Consider the following 19,946-nt stretch of genomic DNA (forward strand, 5'->3'; position numbering starts at 1 on the left):
CACACAAACATCAGGCTTATGGCGGTGTAAAATGAAGCAAGAGGGCTGAAACAGGACAGATAGTCTAATCTTCTCTTGTTTGACGCCTCTGTAAGAAATCAAGATAAACTCATGCAACCTACAGTGACAGATCTCAACCTGAACAAAGCTTCGATGTAATGTAACCCTGCACGTTTGATCATGCTCCAATCTCTTTTCTGTCCTCTATGCACACCCAGCAGGAGCAAGGAGTCTTTCCAGTTCAGCTTTTAAGAAGAAGCAGTAAATGAGACGTGGATTAGAAAGATGTTCCCGACAGATAGACATGTCAAAGAAGTGTCTGAATATCAAAGATTGAACATGCAAAAACTCTCCTCCTCATCACACGATGAATCATTAAAGCGTCCATTGAGTCGAGGGACAACTGTGTTAAAACTACACTGACTTCCTCACAGTTGGCCTGGGAATCGGAAAATATCTTGCTTACACAGACTTGCTTTATTTGCTGCACTTATAGGAGTTTTCAATCAATAAAAGCTGTGGTACTGTATATACACAGTAGGTTATCTGTGTGTGCTTTCATGCACAAGTCCACTGTATTCTGCAAATAAAAGCTTCCTCCTTTCGGGGTCCTATAAGACTTCTTGTCCATAATGTAAGAGCTGATTGCCACAGATTTATCCAGATAGCTGGCTGAGCTTCACTCACTCAAAAAGACATTTCACATCTCTCTCCCATATTCTCTGATGAAAGCACCCAAGAATCAAAGGCTGTTAGCTGCTTGGCCCCCCCACTGCCTCCACAGTAGTCACGGAGGTATGCACAGCCGCTCCCACAGATACTGTCTATCCAATATTCATTCTGCCAGCAGCAGCAGCCATAGAAGAGAGCGGACAGTTATCATGCAGTTTGTTAATGATGCACAATCATACAGAGCCTCTACATGTGCTGTCCTTGGTGTCAATACTGTGGCTGAGATCAATTAACACTCCAGATATCTGATAGCACATGGTGCAGGTATCAGACTGCTTTAAGTGCTATAGAATACATTATTCTACATCAGAAACCCAGTGTTAGTGTTCAACAGTGAACAAACGGAAAGCAACAGCTTACCAGTATCCTGTCCTCTGTTTTTCCATTTTTGGCGTCAAGCTTGATTCCATAAATAAACTTGATCGATGATTTATCGATAATCTTCTTGATGCTTTCTGTGGATGAAAAAATTGAAAAATAAAGTTAGAAATATATGATTTGGACTAAAATAAGAAGAGATATGCTTACTGTAGTTTATCTACCTGCTGTCTGCAGATTGATTTTCATATCTCGTCATAATTTATTTCCAAGTAAAGTGAAAAAAACTTTAAGAACACTACAACATATTGTATATGGTGTAAAACAGGGGCACGGCAGTGTTTCAGGTATTAAGTTACTGACCATTAGCTGCAATGTATCTGGTTGGAGACTGGCCAGTGATGTGGATGAATATTATTCCCCATCTATCTTTAGCTCATTTCCTGTCATCTTAATACAGTCAAACTTCTAATAAAAGCCATTCAATGGTCCAAAAATAGTTCAAAAGCATCCAAATGACCAATTTGGAAATGTCACATCAAATCAAATTAGTAAAAGTCAAACTGCATTTTCTAAATCCCCTTAACCTCGGATGTAGATCTCTGTATTTATTTGTTTATCTAAAGGAAATGTCAATCTTATCATTTGAACAGCATTGTGGCATTTCAGATGATACAATAATCTAATTAACTCTTGTGTCTGATTTGATCCTGATGATTTTAAATACGTTACAAACCTCTTCCATGCAATACAATTCAATCTGCATGTTACTCTGAATCAAAAATGACCGACATTTGGTGGGAACAAGTCTGGATTGTATGGCTGACACACAGATTGACTTAAGAAATACAACAGTTATGTTCCTCTGTATCACTCAATGAGTTCTGCCCAGTGCATTCACAGATATACTCTATTTCTATCAAAACTATTCACAACATGCTTTAGTGTCATTTTCTTCCTATGAGAGCAAATGACACATAGGAGTAACAGTGTTTATGATTCACTGAGAGCTGTTCCTGTCAAACAACATCACTGTCAGTGCTGTGACCCCTAACCTATACGGCACAAGCACTGCCTGTCGTGCCACGGGAAGAGTCTCATCCGGGTGGGACCACACAGCAGTGACACATCACAGACACATATAGTCGCTAGCAGGAATTATATGATTCAGCCTCTCCATTACTGAGGCTACACACAGCTTTCCAGACTGATGGGTTTATGAGAAAATCAATACTAAAGCCAAGACACTGGGCTTTGTTAGTGGTGTTGATACAGTCACACTGGAGAGAAAGGCTACTTTTCCCCTTGTTTCAGCAGTGTTTATCCATCTTTAGGTGCACATAACTCTTATTAAACCTCCTACTCTATACATTTGTCTATAATACTTACTTTACAGAAGAAGATTTTACAAAACAAAATATAACATTGATAATAATCTTATAATCTCATATTATAGACACTGACAGGGTCCATTGTGCTACAAAAATTGAAACATATTTGACACACAATACATTAACACTCTTGTACTTTTTGAAGTTATGACTTTAATTAAAAAAAAAGTTATTGTAGTATTTATTCTTTTGGATCATAAGTAAAAATAAGAATACCTTTCCTCTTTTCAAAAGTATATTACAGTATTATCTAGGTGGTATGTTACAAGACAGATTGGGCGTACTCTCCGAGCCTAAAAAAGAAAATACATTTGCTGTAAAATGACAAGGACCACAAGATTAGTTAATACAGTTAATCTGATTCAATCTGAAACGGAATAAAGGCTACACTCTAATAATAATCCATCCAGATCTGAACTCAGATCATATTCAGGTTGTTTAGGGCCCCCATCAGTGCTCCTCCTGTCAGTCAGGGCAGTAGGTGCACGAGGAGGAGGTGCAGCCGCCCGGCAGGTGACTGAAGGAGGGGGCATGGACCCCAGTGGATTAATCATCATCACAGTGCGCCTAATAGAGCCATTAGGAGTAATTAACGCAGCAGTAGAGTCATTGATACCCACGAGCATGTGTTCAGTGTGTGCGTGCGTTGCTGTGCTGTGACTTTGGCATGTGTAAGCTGTTGCTGTTTGAGATAAAAATCCTAAATATTTGTGCATTCTGTCGCGGGTTGGTTTAGCTTATGCATTTTTGTTGGCAAGATACAGTGAACATCTGCCTCCATCAGTCCCTCTCTGTTCACTTTCGCACGCACACACGCACGCAATTACTAGCCTATAGCACTCTAGCTGATTAGGCAGCAGAAAAACAAAGACAAAACGCTCCAGGGGTTAGGTTTACAGAGGGAATCCTATTCTGAGACAGGTTTCTTGGTAAAAAAAAAACTAAAAAAACGTGCAACATTTAAATCGCTTTGAAACCCAAGAGTACACACCACAATTCCCACAACGCCCCTTTTCCTCTCTGGCCTAAGGCTGGGCTTTTCAATACCTGTTTTTCCCCGAGGGGGGACATGTAAAACAAGCTATAGTTCCCCTTCACTGTAAATTATTCATCTGCACAATAACTGATTGCACCATGAAGGACAAAGCCGGCCCGGAAAGCCACAGGACGGAATGTAAAGGTGTAGCTCCTCACTATCCTCCAATGCGTCTGCTCGGTTTGCAGACGCGCGGAGAAAAAGCATCCCAACATAACGCAGACACGCCGAGGGTGTCCGCGGTTACAACCTGCAACAAGACACAACACGGAGCCAAAATAACGGGGCAGCAGTCGTTACCCACCTGTGATTTCTTTGCTCACACTCACGAAACCAAAAGCAGTGATCTCTTTAGAAGCCATGTCTGATCCTCTCTCCTATTGCAACCCCTCCTCCTCTCCTCCTCTCCTTCTCTCTCTCTCTCTCTCTCTCTCTCTCTCTCTCTCTCTCTCTCTCTCTCTCTCTCTCTCTCTCTCTGTCTCTCTCTCTTTCTCTCTCTCTCTCTCTCTCTCTCTCTCTCTCTCTCTCTCTCTCTCTCAGAAATTGACAAAGAGAATGGTCTCTCTCCCAGGCATTCCAGCAGAGCATCCGACTGCCCGACGCGCTTCCTGGAAGAAACCCTGTGACTGTAGGGAGGCTGGATGTGGGAGCGACGGGAGGTGGAGGGAGGGGCAGAGTGATGAGGAGTGGGCGGGGATCCGAGCGATAATGAGGAAGCTGTGGTTACCTGGGAAAAAGCACAGAGCACTAACAGAAATGACAGAAATTCATTGACAATTCACTGTGTTTTGAATTCAAAAAGTGCAAGAAACAGCGATAAACTAAATAAGGCAGATGCTGTTTGTATTTAAATATAATGAACAACATGTATCAATCGTATGGCCTGCATTATTCTTTTAAATAAATGTACAAAATGTCATGACCCTCCATCCAATTGTTGTTGTGACTCATTAAAAAATATTTTAACCTCATGCCAGGAAATTCACAAAGTAAATAGAGTATATCATTTGGAAACTCCAGCTATTCCTCAAAAAACATGTTTTGGATATCATGCCATTCAAATGTTTTATTTAAAGTTTATACATTTTAAGACATTAGGCAGTTTTTGTATTACTGCCCCAAGCTTCCATAAGTGGGTCAAAAATGAACAGCATGCATACATTTTCAAAATGTAAAAAAAAATTCAAAAATTCAAAATAGTGAAACATTTAATATAAAATATTTCTAGTGTGAACCAAAATATAATACTAAATATTATACAAGTGATTTTTTTCCAGTCACTTGTGTATCTAAGGTTAATCTAATTGTAGTTGATTGAACTCAACTAAATTAAGTTAAAAAGCACCCTGAACACAAAAATGGGCATCAGCTCCAAGTATTGGAAAGCAGTTCAACTTCTTTATTTCTAATATGCATAACAATTGACATAAAGTCTGTCAATGACAATCTTTAGTCTCAGGCTCCAAGCAGGATGTACAGTATAGCAGCATAATACGATACTAAAGTAATTAGCAAGTCACATTTACTGTTTGTGGAACACATGATTGGATTACAGAGATATCAGAGAGGCAGACCTTCTTTACAAAGAAACTGTAAAACTGCATGACAAAGGTAAATTGGTTTTATTGCAGTTTGGGATCATACATCTCTACTTTTGCGCCTGACCCTGGTTTTGTTGTCTAATGGCTCCGCCTATTAACAGCTAGCCAGAGGAAGGAAATGGCTCCACCAAGATGACCATCTCTGTCTGTGGTTTACTTTGATAATCAGTCAAAACTCCCCAGAAGAGAGACTATTATTTTCGGTCTCAAAGCCTCTAAAATAAAAATGCCTTTGGAAAAACTGACCATGAACTTCTGAAACAAACAGTATTTTAAGAAATCATTATTTTTGTACTTTTTATGAAGTCACATCGGAACTGCACTTCAGATTTCGGACAGGTGACAGAATGAACATCCTCCTAACCTCCTCACTGCTGGGTGAGTATCGCAGATAAAACCTGAATCTGATTGACACACACCTGCCTCTTTTTAATCCAGTGAATGGCTGCACTTGACTGGCATCCACTGGGAATAATACAAATAGATATATTTTATATTCGATTAAAGAAAATCTTCTACTGGTGGACAGTAGAGAATGTCTGCAACAGCTCCCAGAGAAGTGCTGACTTCGAGCCAAAGCTGTACTCTATCATTTGATGCAGATATCTGTCTCTCAGATAGTTTTGCAGAGTAATACATTTGACTGGGTTGCTGTTAAGTCTGCAGCTGTGATTTTCAGACAGTGCTAAATTAAAATTATGTGCTTAAGCCAGAATCAGGATAGGGCTAATGGAAATGATTTGGACAGGAATGCAAAGTCACTCTGTTGCCTTTTCTATCCTTGACAACCATAAATTATGTTGAAAAACGGTGTGTGTGTGTGTGTGTGTGTGTGTGTGTGTGTGTGTGTGTGTGTGTGTGTGTGTGTGTGTGTGTGTGTGTGTGTGTGTGTGTGTGTGTGTGTGTGTGTGTGTGTGTGTGTGTGTGTGTGTGTGTGTGTGTGTGTGTGTGTGTGTGTGTGTGTGTGTGTGTGTGTGTGTGTGTGTGTTTGTGTGTGGGTAACTAACAGGGAGATACAGCAAATGTGTTTACATTCTCTCTGTTCCCATGGGGATGAATACTGTCTAAACAGTCTCATTAAGGCATAGGAAGCTCTCCCCTCTGTCTCACTGTGTGGCAGCACTGCCTTTGAGTGAGTGTGTGTTTGTGTTTGATGTGAGGAATGTAGCTCGGTGTGTTTGTGTCAAATATGTATATATTGTTGTTATTTCCAAGAGACAAAAGTTGGATTCTGTCCATAGAGATGAACTGTTATGAAATTCAACTTAATACTGTCTTATTTATATAATCCAAAGTAATCAGTGGACCATAGCCCACTATCCGGCGTGCCGCCATGTGGAAACAGACCATCTGAGCTGCCTGTGGCGTTCCTGTTAATACATTTTACTCCTGATTGGCAGAACACACTGAAGACTAAAAATACTGTACCCAAAATGCCACTACTCTACAGGAACAAGCTGTGCATATGAGGACATAAGGAGAAGTATATGTGTGAAATAATTTCTCTGTATTTCAGGTGTAGCTGCAGTTGTTCTCCAAGCTGCTACAGCTGCAGGTAGTGGCTGAGACAAAGAGCGTGCACCTGTCACAAACACTTACAGTATATTCGGCACATGCATGGAGCAGAAAAGACTATAATTGAGTTTCCATCCTTCTGCAGAGACTCTGAAGGTCAGCGTGTATGTGTGGCCTCCGGGGTCAAATGTCTACCTGGGTGAGTGCGTGTTGCTGCAGTGCTCAGTGGAGTCAAACTCCAGCTTTGTGTGGAGCTATGGGTGGTTAAAGCACAGCCCACATGCTGATCCTCCGACCCCAAACCCCAGGCACCTGGTCTTAGGGGACAGCTACTCCATCACCACGGTAACGAGGGAGGACGCCGGCAGCTACCAGTGCCGAGCCAGGCGATGGGACAGCAACAGCTCCTCAGTGGAGTTCCTCAGCCAGACGGCCACACTCAGTGTGTCAGGTGAGCAGCAGCTACACCCTCTGCAGTGAGGCGTCCAGTTTCTCCTGTATACACGAGAGAGGAAAGGACTTACTTCTAATGCAGCAATGCATATTTACAGTTACTGACACATTTTACATTTTGATTTAAGATGGCGCTAGAGAAGAAACTGAGGGAATCAGTTAATGCAAGTTAATGCAATTAATCACAAGGGGAACATCAACATCTCCACCAAATGTTGTAGCAACCCATCCACTAGCGGTTGAGGCGATTCACTTAAATCCATAATGTAAACTTCATGGTGGCACTACTGAAAAACTCAAGGAATCTTGACTCATCCTTTGGTGGCCATGAATGTCTCAAACTTGCATGGTGCAATGGTTGTTAAAATATTTCAAGTGGTAAACCGACCCAATTTAATGGCCTCTCCCAGAGCCATTCTACTAATATGGCAAAAACTGTGCTTGAATATAATACGTTTCGTCTTTTAAAAACTGAATACAAATTATTAGAAAATGATGTGTTCTGAAATAAACATAACATTGAGTTTCAGGTTAAAGGGGCATCATATCCTTTGAATTAATGACAGAAGTAAAGCAGCAATGAAACTGATATCTCAGCACACATCTGCTTCTTCTTCAGTGTTGCTGCTGTAGAGTGAGTTTCAGATTACTATGTGCTTTTAATCTCTACATTTTGCCTGTAGACTAGTTTTGCAATGACATATACATACACTGTTGTTGTGTGACACTTTACAGCAATGTCATTATATTGATTATGGTCCCATGAGTATTTTTTGTGTTCGGACACATTTATCAATCCTAAAGATAGAACCCTTTGCTAACTCGTATGAAACAACTGCATCTCTGATTGTCTGCTTCTCCTCTGCATCTCTCTCCTCCAGAGCTGCCTTCAGCCTCACTCCTGACCCTGACTCCCAGCACCAGACAGTTTTTCAGAGAGGAACGTTTCACTGTGCAGTGCCCCGTGTCTCAGACTAACTCCTCAGGCTGGAGGCTGAAGCGCTTCCCTCCCATCTCTGGAGTGAGGCCCAGAGTCTCCCACACTGACCCGTATTCACTACCAGGGGGTGCTGTTAGTGCGGGCAGGTCTGACCGTTGTGAGTTCACTGCAGACAGCAGGAACAGTGGACTGTACTGGTGTCAGGGGGCCGAGGGCCGCAGCAACGCAGTCTACATCACAGTGAGCTGTAAGTCTTCCGTAAAAGTGATGTTAAGGACACCAGGGGACAGACTGGGTGAAAAAACTCCCCCCCCAAAAAAAACAACACTGTCCGTATAAACAATCTCAGACTGAAGGGGTTAAATGTGCTGTGTGAATAACTGTAAAACATAATAACTAGGAAAGTGCACCAGGTGTTTCTGCAACGACCACCGCTGAAATAATAGAAATTGCAATTCTCTAACCCTTGTCTAAAAGCATTTCCCAAACACATCTTAGGCAAAATACACAGCCTTTCATTCTAGTCTATGAAGCTGGCTGCACATCACTGCATGCTTGTGTTACAGCTGCGTCATATTTACTGTAACTATTTATTCTAGCAAACTAGTTGTGGTGAAATTCTTGAAACAATGAACCAGAACAAAGCGAGCACAAAGGAGAGCTTAGAAGTGATGTCAGACACTGTCCTGTTATTGTCTGAAGAAGAGATTGTTTTATGGTGTTTTAAGTTGTGGTTAAAAGGACCCGTATTATCACCCAGAGAGAAAGTTAAAGCCTCAAGGCCCCTTGTACCTGCCCAACAGAGAGAGACAACATCCAGTATGAACAAACCATACGACTTCAATGTTAACCTTTCCAGCTGCTCAGCCACCTTCTCTCTCTATATGCATCAGTGTTGTAGTGTACTCCTGAAATAACACTGGCATGCATATCAGGAAAGGGAGAAATCCTAATCCCTAAAATGACAAAAGATTCCAAACTAAAGCAGTTGTTGATCACTTGCCGCCCCTATCAGCTTAAGAAGAGTGAGGAGTCAGCATTCAACAAATACAGACAAACACATAAAACTGTGAGGAGTTATAGTGAAAGAATATGTCTGTTAACTATGTCCGCCATCGTCCCATTTCACAGATGGCGCCATCATCTTGAAGACTCCTGCCTTCCCTGTTTTTGAGGGTGATAAAGTGGTCTTGGTTTGTCAGTACTGGGTAGGCAATCACAGTAAAACAACCTTCTTTAAAAACGGAGCAGAAAACTTCACTTCCCCCGGTTCAGACAGAGTAATAAAGATGACTTTAGAGAATGTGACACAGGAAGATGAAGGCTTCTACAAGTGTGCGTCCCAGGACAGAAAGATGGAGAGTCCAGAGGCTTGGTTACCCGTGAGTCCACACCCAGGTCAGCTGAATGGTTCAATGCATTTGATTAAGACATTTCTTATTCTGCTTAGAGTTTTATCTGTTAAAGCTGTCATGGTGAACAATATCAATTGCTGTCTTCTAGGCAATTTCACATCAACAGATGAGAGAGCCACTTCCAATAGTGGTAACTTGATTTTGTATAGTTCATACATTCATTTACTAGTTCTGGAGGGAATAATCAATGATAGTAATTACTGTAAATCAAGTTATTTATTAACAAGGGGTTATTAGATGACAACAATTTGTTTGAATCTGCACTATAACAAAAGCATTTATACTCCTATGAATCTGTGTACCAGTGATGTAGTTCCTGGTATGATCGTGTTACTGTCGGACAAAAACGTTGTATCTATTCTCTTCATCAGGCTCCGGGAAATGGGTCATTGTTTCATGTGGAGTTCTTCTTCTTTTCCTCATTCCTGTAACCGTTTGGTTGCTTCATCACTACAGGTTAGTTTTAAAAATCTTCAGCTAACTTAACTTCATACTTCCTACTGTGAGTTTGTGATCAGACGTTTAGACAATTCTTCACTAATTATTGACTTTGTATGATGGCACCAAAGGTTTTGCACCTGTAGGTGTTGGCCGTTTTCCAAAGAGCGACTACAAGCTGTGGAGCTTCCTGCAACCAAGCAGGACGTGACGGAGGTGCAGTGGGACCTGTCCTGGATGGAGATGTCCAATTTGTTGGATAAACAGTTATTTCCTGGCACTTAATGAATCCTGCTTACCTGAACTTGAAGCATACAAACAAAATACTAAATTAAAGGTCCCATGTCATGGCCATTTCAACTGGTCATATTTCCATTGTTGAGGTCTACTAGAATAGATTTAAATTGTGCAATTTTCCAAAATCACATTGGTTTCTCATACAGCATCTCTGTATAGTATGTGTATTCACCAGGTATTCACTCTCTGTACTAAACGGCTTGATGGAGCTCCTGCCCCCCCTCCCTGTGAGCCCAGTGTGCTCTGATTGGTCGGGATGTTGCGAAGGCTCGCTGCTGCGAGGAGCGGAAAGGTTTCCGGATCCACGATACAGCGAGACACAGCGAAACTCATCCTGAGCACACACAAACACTCACACCCGAAGTAAAAACAATAAGTGTGGCTTGATATTGAGTAAGAAAACGGTTTATAAGGCTGTGATAATCGGTCTGCGGAGAGCATTTCTCCCAACCCGTCTATTACCAGCGTTCAGGGAGCTCTATGCAAGTCAATGGGGACTCCCTGTTAGTTAGCCAAGGGATCATGGTGTGTGAGGTGCTCCGCAGATGGAAAATGAGAAATCTCCAACGAGGCGTTTTGGGGCAGCATAGACAGGTATTTTCAGTGTTAGAGTTTTACTCGCTACAGGGTGTACTTTTGACTCTGCAGACCGTTTACATGCATAAAAACCTTCATACCACACAAGGGGACGGGTAATAACCGGAAAAGCATGACATGGGCCCTTTAAGTGAACCTATTTTAGTACACTTTGAAATAATGTTAAAACCAAGTTGGTGCATGGATTCCTCACAGATATTTATAAATAAGCTTAAAATCATGCTAGTTTCCTTTACATGTCTTTTTTAATGAAGGTTAATGTGGATCTAAAAATGTGCACAAAGTTATCATTTAGGCAAGGCAAACATTTATTTTAAACATTTATTTGTATGTATTGATTGTACTTAATGGCCATCGATATTTTTCAGAAATCCTTAGTGCCAAAAAGCATTGTTATTTATTGTTTAACTTGTAAATTCCTTGTATGTTTCTTAAAATGATTTATGATCTTTAATATGATATTTAATTGTTCTGTAGACACTTTAGAGACATATTGAAACATGTAACACAAAATGAGGCAAAATAGATTAAAAATAATAAAAATAACAACTAGAAATCATTTAGTTTCTCATGTAGTCTTATGTTGAGGTATCCTTTTGGAGAGTGACAAAGTCAGAGACAATTAAATCACGGTAAAATATGTTCATTTTGTTGTTGATATCTATCGTAGTATGTACATGGAGATAACCCCTGAATATTCGCATCGTTTTAATAGCTCTAGTTTCATCGCGGCTGTCAGTGTTTACTCGCATCATTCAAACAAGACGCGCTGGCCAGGGGGCGGGGCTTATATCCAACTACAACAAAAAATGAACATATTTGGCCATGATTTAATTGTAATACACGTTTCAAAATGATGCCGAAGTAGCAACATTTTACTCTGGGCTCAGCAGCTGAAAAAATAAAGAGGGGCTTCCACATGGCAGACCAAGCGTTGGTGCTGCTGGATTTGGCAGCCCCACTATAACTTTGTCCTAGATCACTCGCCAAACTCAAGGCCCGGGCCAAATCAGGCCCTTGGTGGATTTAATTTCGGCCCGCAGGATAATTTTTTATTACTATTATAGATCTGGCCCGCCGGTATATTGCACGCACACCTTCACTCAATCCTGAGGATTTCCTCTGCTCAGAGCCTGACCCCAAACATTGATGAACTTGCACCCATGATGAGATGCTATGAAGGTAGATATGGTGCAAAATGCGGAGCGTGTAAAACCTGATGTGAGCACTTGCAGAAAAACAATCTGAGCTTGTGTGCATACATTTACACTTGTATAAAAATATCCACGTAACTGTGAACAGTAAGTAAGGGGTATAAGCATTTGCTTCCTCCGGCTCCCTTTCGGACACATATTATTTAATATTATTATAAATAATAATAATTCATTCTCCGATGCTAGGAAGGATTCTTGCCTAGCCTCTGAAGGACCTGACTCGGAAGGACATGTCCTACCAAGGACGCTTGCTTGGTAGCACATGTCTTCCGAGTCACTTGCTTCAGAAGCTAGGAAAGAATCCTTCCTAACCTCGGAAAACGAAGCATTGTGGAACAGGCTAACAGGTGTGCAGGTGTGTGTCATACTGTATGCAAGGCCCCGTCTTGGAGCGTGATTTCCGCCAAAGATTTGGAAATTGGTCCGTGCACAAAGCATTGTGGGGATTTTAAGACCGCGGAGTCTACACATTTGCAGCCTCGAAATTTCTTGTTACGAAGTACGCCGGCCTCGGTAGAATTCCAAGTATGCTGGACATTGGAACAGTCCTTCGGCGGCACTCAATGACGTAGTCATGAAATACTGAAATACTGGCTTTGTATAAAACACACACAGACTTGAAAACCATGCAATAATGAACAATTAAAATACATTGCCATGTGACATATGTTTTACATTAGCTTGAACTGATGCAAAGTAACATAGGTGCAAAGGTTTATTTGGCTCAGCACTTTTCTTGCTTGCAACGTTTAATTTGTATTTTCACTTACATACATTTTCTTAAGACTTCCCTAAATACAAACCAAATGTTCTAAAAGCATGTTATCTTCTAAAGAACATGTGACCAATGTAATACTTTGTGTGATGTGACCACATGTTCAGACACGTCATGAGTTATTCAACATGAGAAGAACCAGTTAGGCCACATCGATTGCTCTTCAGTGATAAGGTGAAGTGTTTTGTTGACTCACACAGTCAGTCCTGGTTTTGCAGCAGGCTGTTCAACAAGGCTAATTGTCCGGTTTCTTACATGTTTTCCTGAGGACCGACTTGATCCATTGACCTCTGCAGAGCCTTGTGTTTAGTTGATGTCAACTCTACGATAAAAGGAGAAGAGCAGCAAAAATGGAGAACGATCTTGGTGAGTAATTAAAGACAGTAATGTTGAAGACAAATGTTGCTGCTGTTTCTTCAAAATGCAAGGACTTCAAGTACTTCAATAGTTAGAAGGACTTGACATGTTGTTTGAATTGAATTTGTATCGAAAGTATATTCTTCTTTATGTTATTTATATTATGTTAAGCAGATCTATTTTGATTTCAAATCAGCTTGTTCAAGAGATTAGTGTGCAAAAAGTGTTCACTTTGAATTTCTAACATATCAGTTCATAATAAATAATGTAAAAAATAATAATATCTGCAAAACTTTGAGAAAAACAACTCAACTGAAATAATGCAACATGTGGCATGATGCCAAATAAAACCAGTTAGATCTCAATTCTTGTTTGCCAGTAAGTTAACTCCCATCTAGTTATAAAAATAGTCTTTCCGTAACATGTTCCTGTACTGAGTCATAAGTTAAATAACACCTGTAGAACTTGATACTTTTTTGAAATTTTACCTTTTTAATTGTTATTGGTGCTGCGATTGAGCTCTGTAGTAAATGTAGAAAAGTAAAAAATGTAGATGAATAGAATTTTTTTAATATTTACATTGTGCAATACTGAAAACATTTCCTGGCTTCTATTGCCGCTTTCTCAAGAAAACCCTCATGAAAATAACTTTATATCTAACACATTGCTTCCTTGGGTCGTTAGAAATACAAATTCCTTAGTTGCATCCCCGAGGGAATAGGGAAGTAAGCTATAACCAGCATGCCGTTTGGAAGGGACAGTATTTATTAGTCTCATCTAAAGGTGCAACACCTTTCATGAATAACTACGTCCAGTTGATCTAAAGAGCTCTGACTCAACACTGCACAACTTTAGGTCATTTCTAAGTAAAATCATAGAAAAAGTTGTTTTTCAACAGTTGAGTAGTTTCTTGCATTTAAATAACTGGACGTTGGATGTGTTTCAGTCAGGATTTCGTCCAAACCACAGCACTGAGACTGCTCTTGTAAAGGTCTTCAATGACATCCACTTAAACACAGACAGTGGCAGAACTTCAGTGTTAGTATTATTAGATCTCAGTGCTGCGTTTGACACTGTTGACCACAACATATTACTAGACTTTCGGAAACAGTTCTAAATTGGTTTGAATCCTATACACCCTCCAATTGTGAAGTCAATCACACCTATACAGTTTCCTTTTCTCAGTCTGGTCCCTTAAAAATTTGCATTTCCAGACAAATACACTGCAATTGTCAAATGACATTTAATAACTACTTTGTTATTTTGTTGCCCAAACTTTATATACAACCAAGTTGTTATGTGTTTAGTTTTCCTACTTAAAAAAATAACCCAGTTTGTCAAAACTGCCACTAAAATCCGGGAAACAAAATACATTTATGTTTTCTTTTTAGATTTGGTTAAATACAGTATATATAGATTCAAACTGATGGACAACAAAAAATAACTTGTATTATATTGTAGTTCAATATGATACAATGATAGCATCTGGATGTCAAGCTAAATCACCATTAAACAATATAGTTTGTACCCTGAACAAAGAGTTATGTTATTTTGTTGAGCTACACCAGATCACAAAAGCTCTTTGATTTTTTCTAGTCACTTCTTACATTTTCAGTATCAGTTGCATTTTTTTCACAAGAGTCACTTAGCATAGCAAGGCACAAAGATCGGTCGTGTGTCATTGTCATCGGATTGTGTTGATCCCTTTCCTTTTAGCTCTTTTCAATTTGCCTCAAAATTAATTGTTATAGTCCAGTGTCATTATAAAAATAGTTTGTCTCACTTTACTCATATTCTTCAGACTCCATAACCTAAATGAAAGGGATACAAGTTGTTAAAAATAACTCTCCCATAAAGTCCCTGACAAACAACACAAGCACGAGTTCATCAGATAATTCCTCTTTGTTCAGTCATCTAAAGCAGCAAAGATACATTGCCAATTGTGTTTGTTGACTTGTGAAGCCCTCTGAGACAAATAGGATTTATGATTTTGGGCTATATAAATAAACTTGAATTGAATTGAAACTTGCAAAGACACCTGCTCTGATAACCTTTTCTGTCTGGTTTTGGTTATTTTTTAATCGAAAATGATCTGTTCTCCCACTCAATGTGAGGAAATCTGCTGTCATACATTTGTGAATGTTTTTAAGCCAATTCGATCATCACCAAATGCATTATCATCAAGCCTGGGAAGTTGTTTCACAAATAAATAAAAAATGATACATTTTGTCAAATCTTCTTTCTCTATTTCATTACTTCTTGTCCAAAAACATATGCTTTGTCTTTCAGTGGAGAGAGAGAGCATCACCCTGTCTGAGGTCAGACTCGTCCTGATTGGTGAAAGATGGGCTGGCAAGAGCTCCTCTGGCAACACCATACTGAGAAATGACAGGTTTGAGTGTGGCCGAACCAGAACGGCTCAGTCTGAAATGAGGCATGAAGTGGTCGAGGGCAGGGAGCTCATCGTGGTCGATGTTCCAGGATGGAGCAGCTCCCTCTCCCTCTCTGAGATCCCAGAGGGGGACAAGCAACGATTTAAACTCAACGCATCCAAATGTCCGCCCGGACCAAATACTTTTCTCCTTGTTATTCCCATCGACACTGCTTTTTCTGCGATGACGAAGAAGACCGTGGAGGAGCACATGAAGCTACTGGGAGAGCGGGTTTGGAAACACACCATGGTGCTGTTCACCTGTGGGAATTACCTGGGGGGGAAGACCATAGAGCAGCACATAGAGAGTGAAGGAGAGTCACTCATGTGGTTAATAGAAAGATGCAAGAACAGGTACCATGTGTTTGAGAACAAGGATAAGAGTAGTTTATCTCAGGTGACACGGCTGCTGGAGAAGGTAGATGAGATGGTGTGGCAAAACAAAGGCAGGTTCTACGAGGTAGACGAGCAGACCTTAAACAACATTGAAAAGAAACATCGAGAAGTGGCTGAAAGGGCAAAACAGAGAGAGAGGCGGTCCGAAGAACAAAGACAACAGATGAAAGCACTCATTGCAGGTTAATATCACTGTTTGTCCACTCGAACAAATACTTTCTTGTTTTCCTGTATTTGCCTAATTTTATCACTTGTAATCAATTTATTGATGGATTTTGTTAATACATATTTTGAAAAATCTAATCCTAGTATAAATCTCTCTACAACCGTTTTTTAAGTAGCTGTGAAAGTTCAATAATCTTTGTTTTTCTCAAACAGAAGGGATGAAAACCATCCCTAAACTCCGGATGGTTCTCTTGGGAAGCCGAGGCGTTGGGAAAACCTCAGTAGGGAACACCATTTTGGGAATCAAAGTGCAAGAAGATGGAAAAAGAACGGCACACTCGGTGGGCCGACAGGGTTTTGTGGGTGAAACTGAAATAACCCTTGTTGACACTCCAGGTTGGTGGAAAGGCTTCCCTGAGTGTGACACCCCTGAAGCGATCAAAGAAGAAGTGATACGCAGCCCGTCCCTGTGCCTCCCTGGGCCTCAGGTCTTCCTGCTGGTGATAGACGCAGATGCATCCTTCAATGGAAAACACTTAGATGCCGTGACGTCACACATGGAGCTCCTCGGAGAAGAAGTGTGGAGACACACTATGGTAGTTTTCACCAGAGGAGACTGGCTGGGAACACACACCATAGAAGAGTACATCGAAGGGGAGGGAGAGGCGTTGCAGTCGCTGGTTGAACAATGTGGAAACAGATATCATGTCATTGATAACAAGAATACAGATGATGGTACCCAAATCACAGAGCTCCTGAAAAAAATCACTGAGACCTTGGCTGGAAATGGTTGTGACCATTTTGTCCCAGATGAGAAGATATTTGATGCCATTGAAGAGAAGAGAGTGAAAGTGAAAGAAGGAGCAAAACTGAGGCAAAGTCAAGTTGAGGCCCAAAGAAGATTGCGCAAAGGTAAGGTTCACTGCCAGAGAAGTTTCCACACTCAGAGAGTGAGTAGAAACCAGGGGTGGACACAATTACACACATCCAATACTGAGGCATTGTTGTTAGCATGTTAGCATGCTGGCCTTAGCATTCAGGTCACTGCTGGGAGCACCTTTAACTACAAAATGTGCTGTAGTGTGATGGACTCCAAGTCATCTAAATTAGAGCCATTTCTAAATGTTGCCACATTACTGGGCTACTGATTTCTGATACAGGAACAAATCTGTTGATTAGTCTTGTGTGCATGTGGTTTTTAGCCTGCATTTCTTTTCTTCTCAGAATCCAGTAAAGAATTACATGCGCTGACTTTTCTGATGCTTGGTCAGAAGACATTTGGAAAGAGCGCAACAGGAAATACCCTCCTGCGTAGAGAAGTGTTTCCCACCTGTCAGAATGAGTTCTGTCAGGTGGAGCAAGGGGAAGTTGATGGCAGAGCGGTCACAGTGGTCGACACCCCAGGGTGGTGGAAGGATCCCTCCAAATCCACAGAAGAGATGGACAAAGAAATAGTCCGAGGTCTGACCCTGAGCCCATCAGGCTTTCATGCTGTTCTGCTGGTTGTCCCTTTGGACCTGACGTTCAGAGAAGCTCAGCGGGCCACCCTGGAGGAACAGATGAAGCTCCTTGATGTCAGCGTCTGGAAACACACCATGGTGCTATTCACATACGGAGACAAACTAGAAGATAAATCCATTGAGGAGCACATTGAGAGCGAGCACAAGGCGCTACGCTGGTTAATAGACAAGTGTGAGAACAGATACCACGTTGTGAACAACTTGAAGAAAAGTGATATGAGCCAAGTTACTCAGCTGTTTGAGAAGGTAGAGGAGATGGTGGCAGGGAACAGCCGACAGCTCTTCTGTCCTGAGATGAGCACAATCTACTTAAACATAGATGACAAATTCAAGAGGATGCAGCTAAAAAATGTGCTGAAGCAGCGACTAGCTGAGGAGTACAAGAGGAGAGAGCTGGAGATGATGACAAGCTTCAAGAAAACACTCCTCGAGCTGCAAGCTCACATCGGAGACAGTGCAACAGGCACTAAATCGAAGTCGCTGAGTGAGTATCACGCTACGATTGGGGATGATCAATATTTTTTTCATGTGTGAATATATCGTTGTTTTAACCTTTTATTTTGATGATAATTCCTAGTTGGTGACAGGACCAAACTCAAAGTCAAGGGTATTGGTCAGAAGAAGAAAGATGGAAAGGACAAGGAGGAAAACATAAACTCAAAGATCAGTCAGGAAATTGAAAGGCTGAATAACGACATCAAAAATAAATCTTCAGATCTTCGCCTGAGCAGCCTCGACTACCTGTTCCCAACCTGTAAGTCCAAAAAGGAGATCTTCAGTTTTTAGCATTCAAAGTAGCACTGAGCAAGACTTCACAGTCAAATTGTGTTTTGTTTAATTTACAGTTAAAGGAGAGTCTTCGACAGACAGGAAAACCTCCTCCAGCCAATTTGAGGACGTCCTAGGTTGGCTGGCATCAGTTGAGATTGGCACAAATGAGGAGAACCAGTTGACCCTCAACTTCTCTCAGACGTCCGGATACAGATCTGTGGTGCCGCACGACTGCTTGGAGTCTGACACAGAAGAATACCCCTGAATGTTTTATGTGATTATTTTAGGTTTCATTTTTTACACAGATTGATTGACTTACTGTTTATACTAGTAATACGTTATATATATATATTTATATATTTGTACAATATAACAAATGCACCTTACAATTAAACATTCTTATCATTAGACTGCACCCTATTTGCTATGTTCCGTCTTGGTGATTCATAAACGCCTGTCTTCACAACATTACATCTAGTTATATGATGAGCTAGACTATTGTGATGGACAAATGTGTCCAAGACTTTATTTTGGCACAATAAAGTAATGTAATGTGAAGGGCTGGCAATATTTAAACTGTATGACTATATTTGTTACAGAATTCCTCCACAGAGATGATAAACTTCAGCACTCAATGTAATTTTTCACCTGTATTTTGAAAACAAACATTAAATCTTTGGCATGTATTGCCACATGGTGATTGCAATACTCTAATTTATTAGTTACACAAATTAGATATGCAGTCAGAACTATAATGTGTTTAGATGTAAATTGAGTACATCATGTACCATAACTGTGTACATACCAATTACTTCTTCAACAGCATTAATTAATTATGTTTTTAATTCCTTATGAATGAAACACCGCCTTTGCAGTTACATTTATAACAAGACGAAGAGAACCACACACACACACACACACACACACACACACACGCACCTGCACACACACACACACAAACACACACACACACACACACACACACACACACACACACACACACACACACACACACACACACACACACACACACACACACACACACACACACACACACACACACACACACACACACACACACACACACACACACACACACACACACACACACACAGTTCAGTAAACACTTCGACTACTGAGCCACAGCCACCACAATAAAATGACCCTGGACAGTTTCTGGCCTAAATTGCTAGTTTCAAACCCTTCTCAAATAATGATGTTCATTTTAAACTGATAAATAATAAGCTAAGTGTGGTTAACCATGCAGACATACTGAAGGCCAACTGTAAATGCTGTGATGTAAGAAGTACTCAGATAATATAAATACTACAGTGTAATAATACCCTGTTAGGAAATGTATATAAAAGTACCAAAAGTACTTACTGTGCGTAGTGTCACATACATATAACTGGATTATTTTTGTATACATTATTGTGTTTATCACAGCTGGTAAAGGTGGAGCTACTTTTAATGACCTTATATACCGCTGCTGGATATTTCAACCTGTAATTATATATCATATTTTATTTATTATTTTATTTATAATTAGTTTTAGCTAATAATTGGAAATAACTTAATAAATAC

At 40.5% G+C, this 19,946-nt stretch overlaps 2 protein-coding genes across 3 annotated transcripts in view; one reads left to right on the forward strand and one right to left on the reverse strand.

Moving 5' to 3' along the window:
• LOC307039987 (capping protein, Arp2/3 and myosin-I linker protein 3-like) overlaps positions 1-4,074 on the reverse strand; it is a 28,258-nt gene extending 24,184 nt beyond the window's left edge. Inside the window, exons 1-2 of the mRNA XM_079682480.1 lie at positions 3,782-4,074; positions 1,093-1,187 (exon numbers count right to left, since the gene is read on the reverse strand). Coding sequence (XP_079538606.1) covers positions 1,093-1,187; positions 3,782-3,839 — 153 coding nt within the window. The 5' untranslated portion in view covers positions 3,840-4,074. The remainder of the gene's footprint in view (positions 1-1,092; positions 1,188-3,781) is intronic.
• An 8,863-nt stretch (positions 4,075-12,937) lies between these two features.
• On the forward strand, positions 12,938-18,920 carry LOC307022749 (GTPase IMAP family member 8). Of its 2 annotated transcripts, none has more exons than XM_079655641.1 (6): positions 12,938-13,088; positions 15,369-16,088; positions 16,285-16,983; positions 17,296-18,075; positions 18,169-18,345; positions 18,437-18,920. In XM_079655641.1, exons 1-6 carry the CDS (start codon positions 13,073-13,075, stop codon positions 18,625-18,627), a joined length of 2,583 nt encoding a protein of 860 aa, XP_079511767.1. In that variant the 5' UTR covers positions 12,938-13,072; the 3' UTR covers positions 18,628-18,920. The 2 variants fall into 2 exon arrangements, with proteins under 2 accessions (XP_079511767.1, XP_079511768.1); XM_079655642.1 differs by having other exon boundaries at positions 16,288-16,983.
• Positions 18,921-19,946: the final 1,026 nt, after the last annotated feature.

The sequence above is a fragment of the Notothenia rossii genome (genome assembly GCF_949606895.1).
Source record: "Notothenia rossii genome assembly, chromosome: 1".
Classification (NCBI taxonomy): domain Eukaryota; kingdom Metazoa; phylum Chordata; class Actinopteri; order Perciformes; family Nototheniidae; genus Notothenia; species Notothenia rossii.

Bases quoted from the DNA above. Each gene is read 5' to 3' on its own strand.
- LOC307022749 (XM_079655641.1), top strand. The intron at 16,984-17,295 runs GTAAGGTTCACT...TTTTCTTCTCAG, and splicing joins CCAAAGAAGATTGCGCAAAG to AATCCAGTAAAGAATTACAT. The intron at 18,346-18,436 runs GTAAGTCCAAAA...TTTAATTTACAG, and splicing joins CGACTACCTGTTCCCAACCT to TTAAAGGAGAGTCTTCGACA.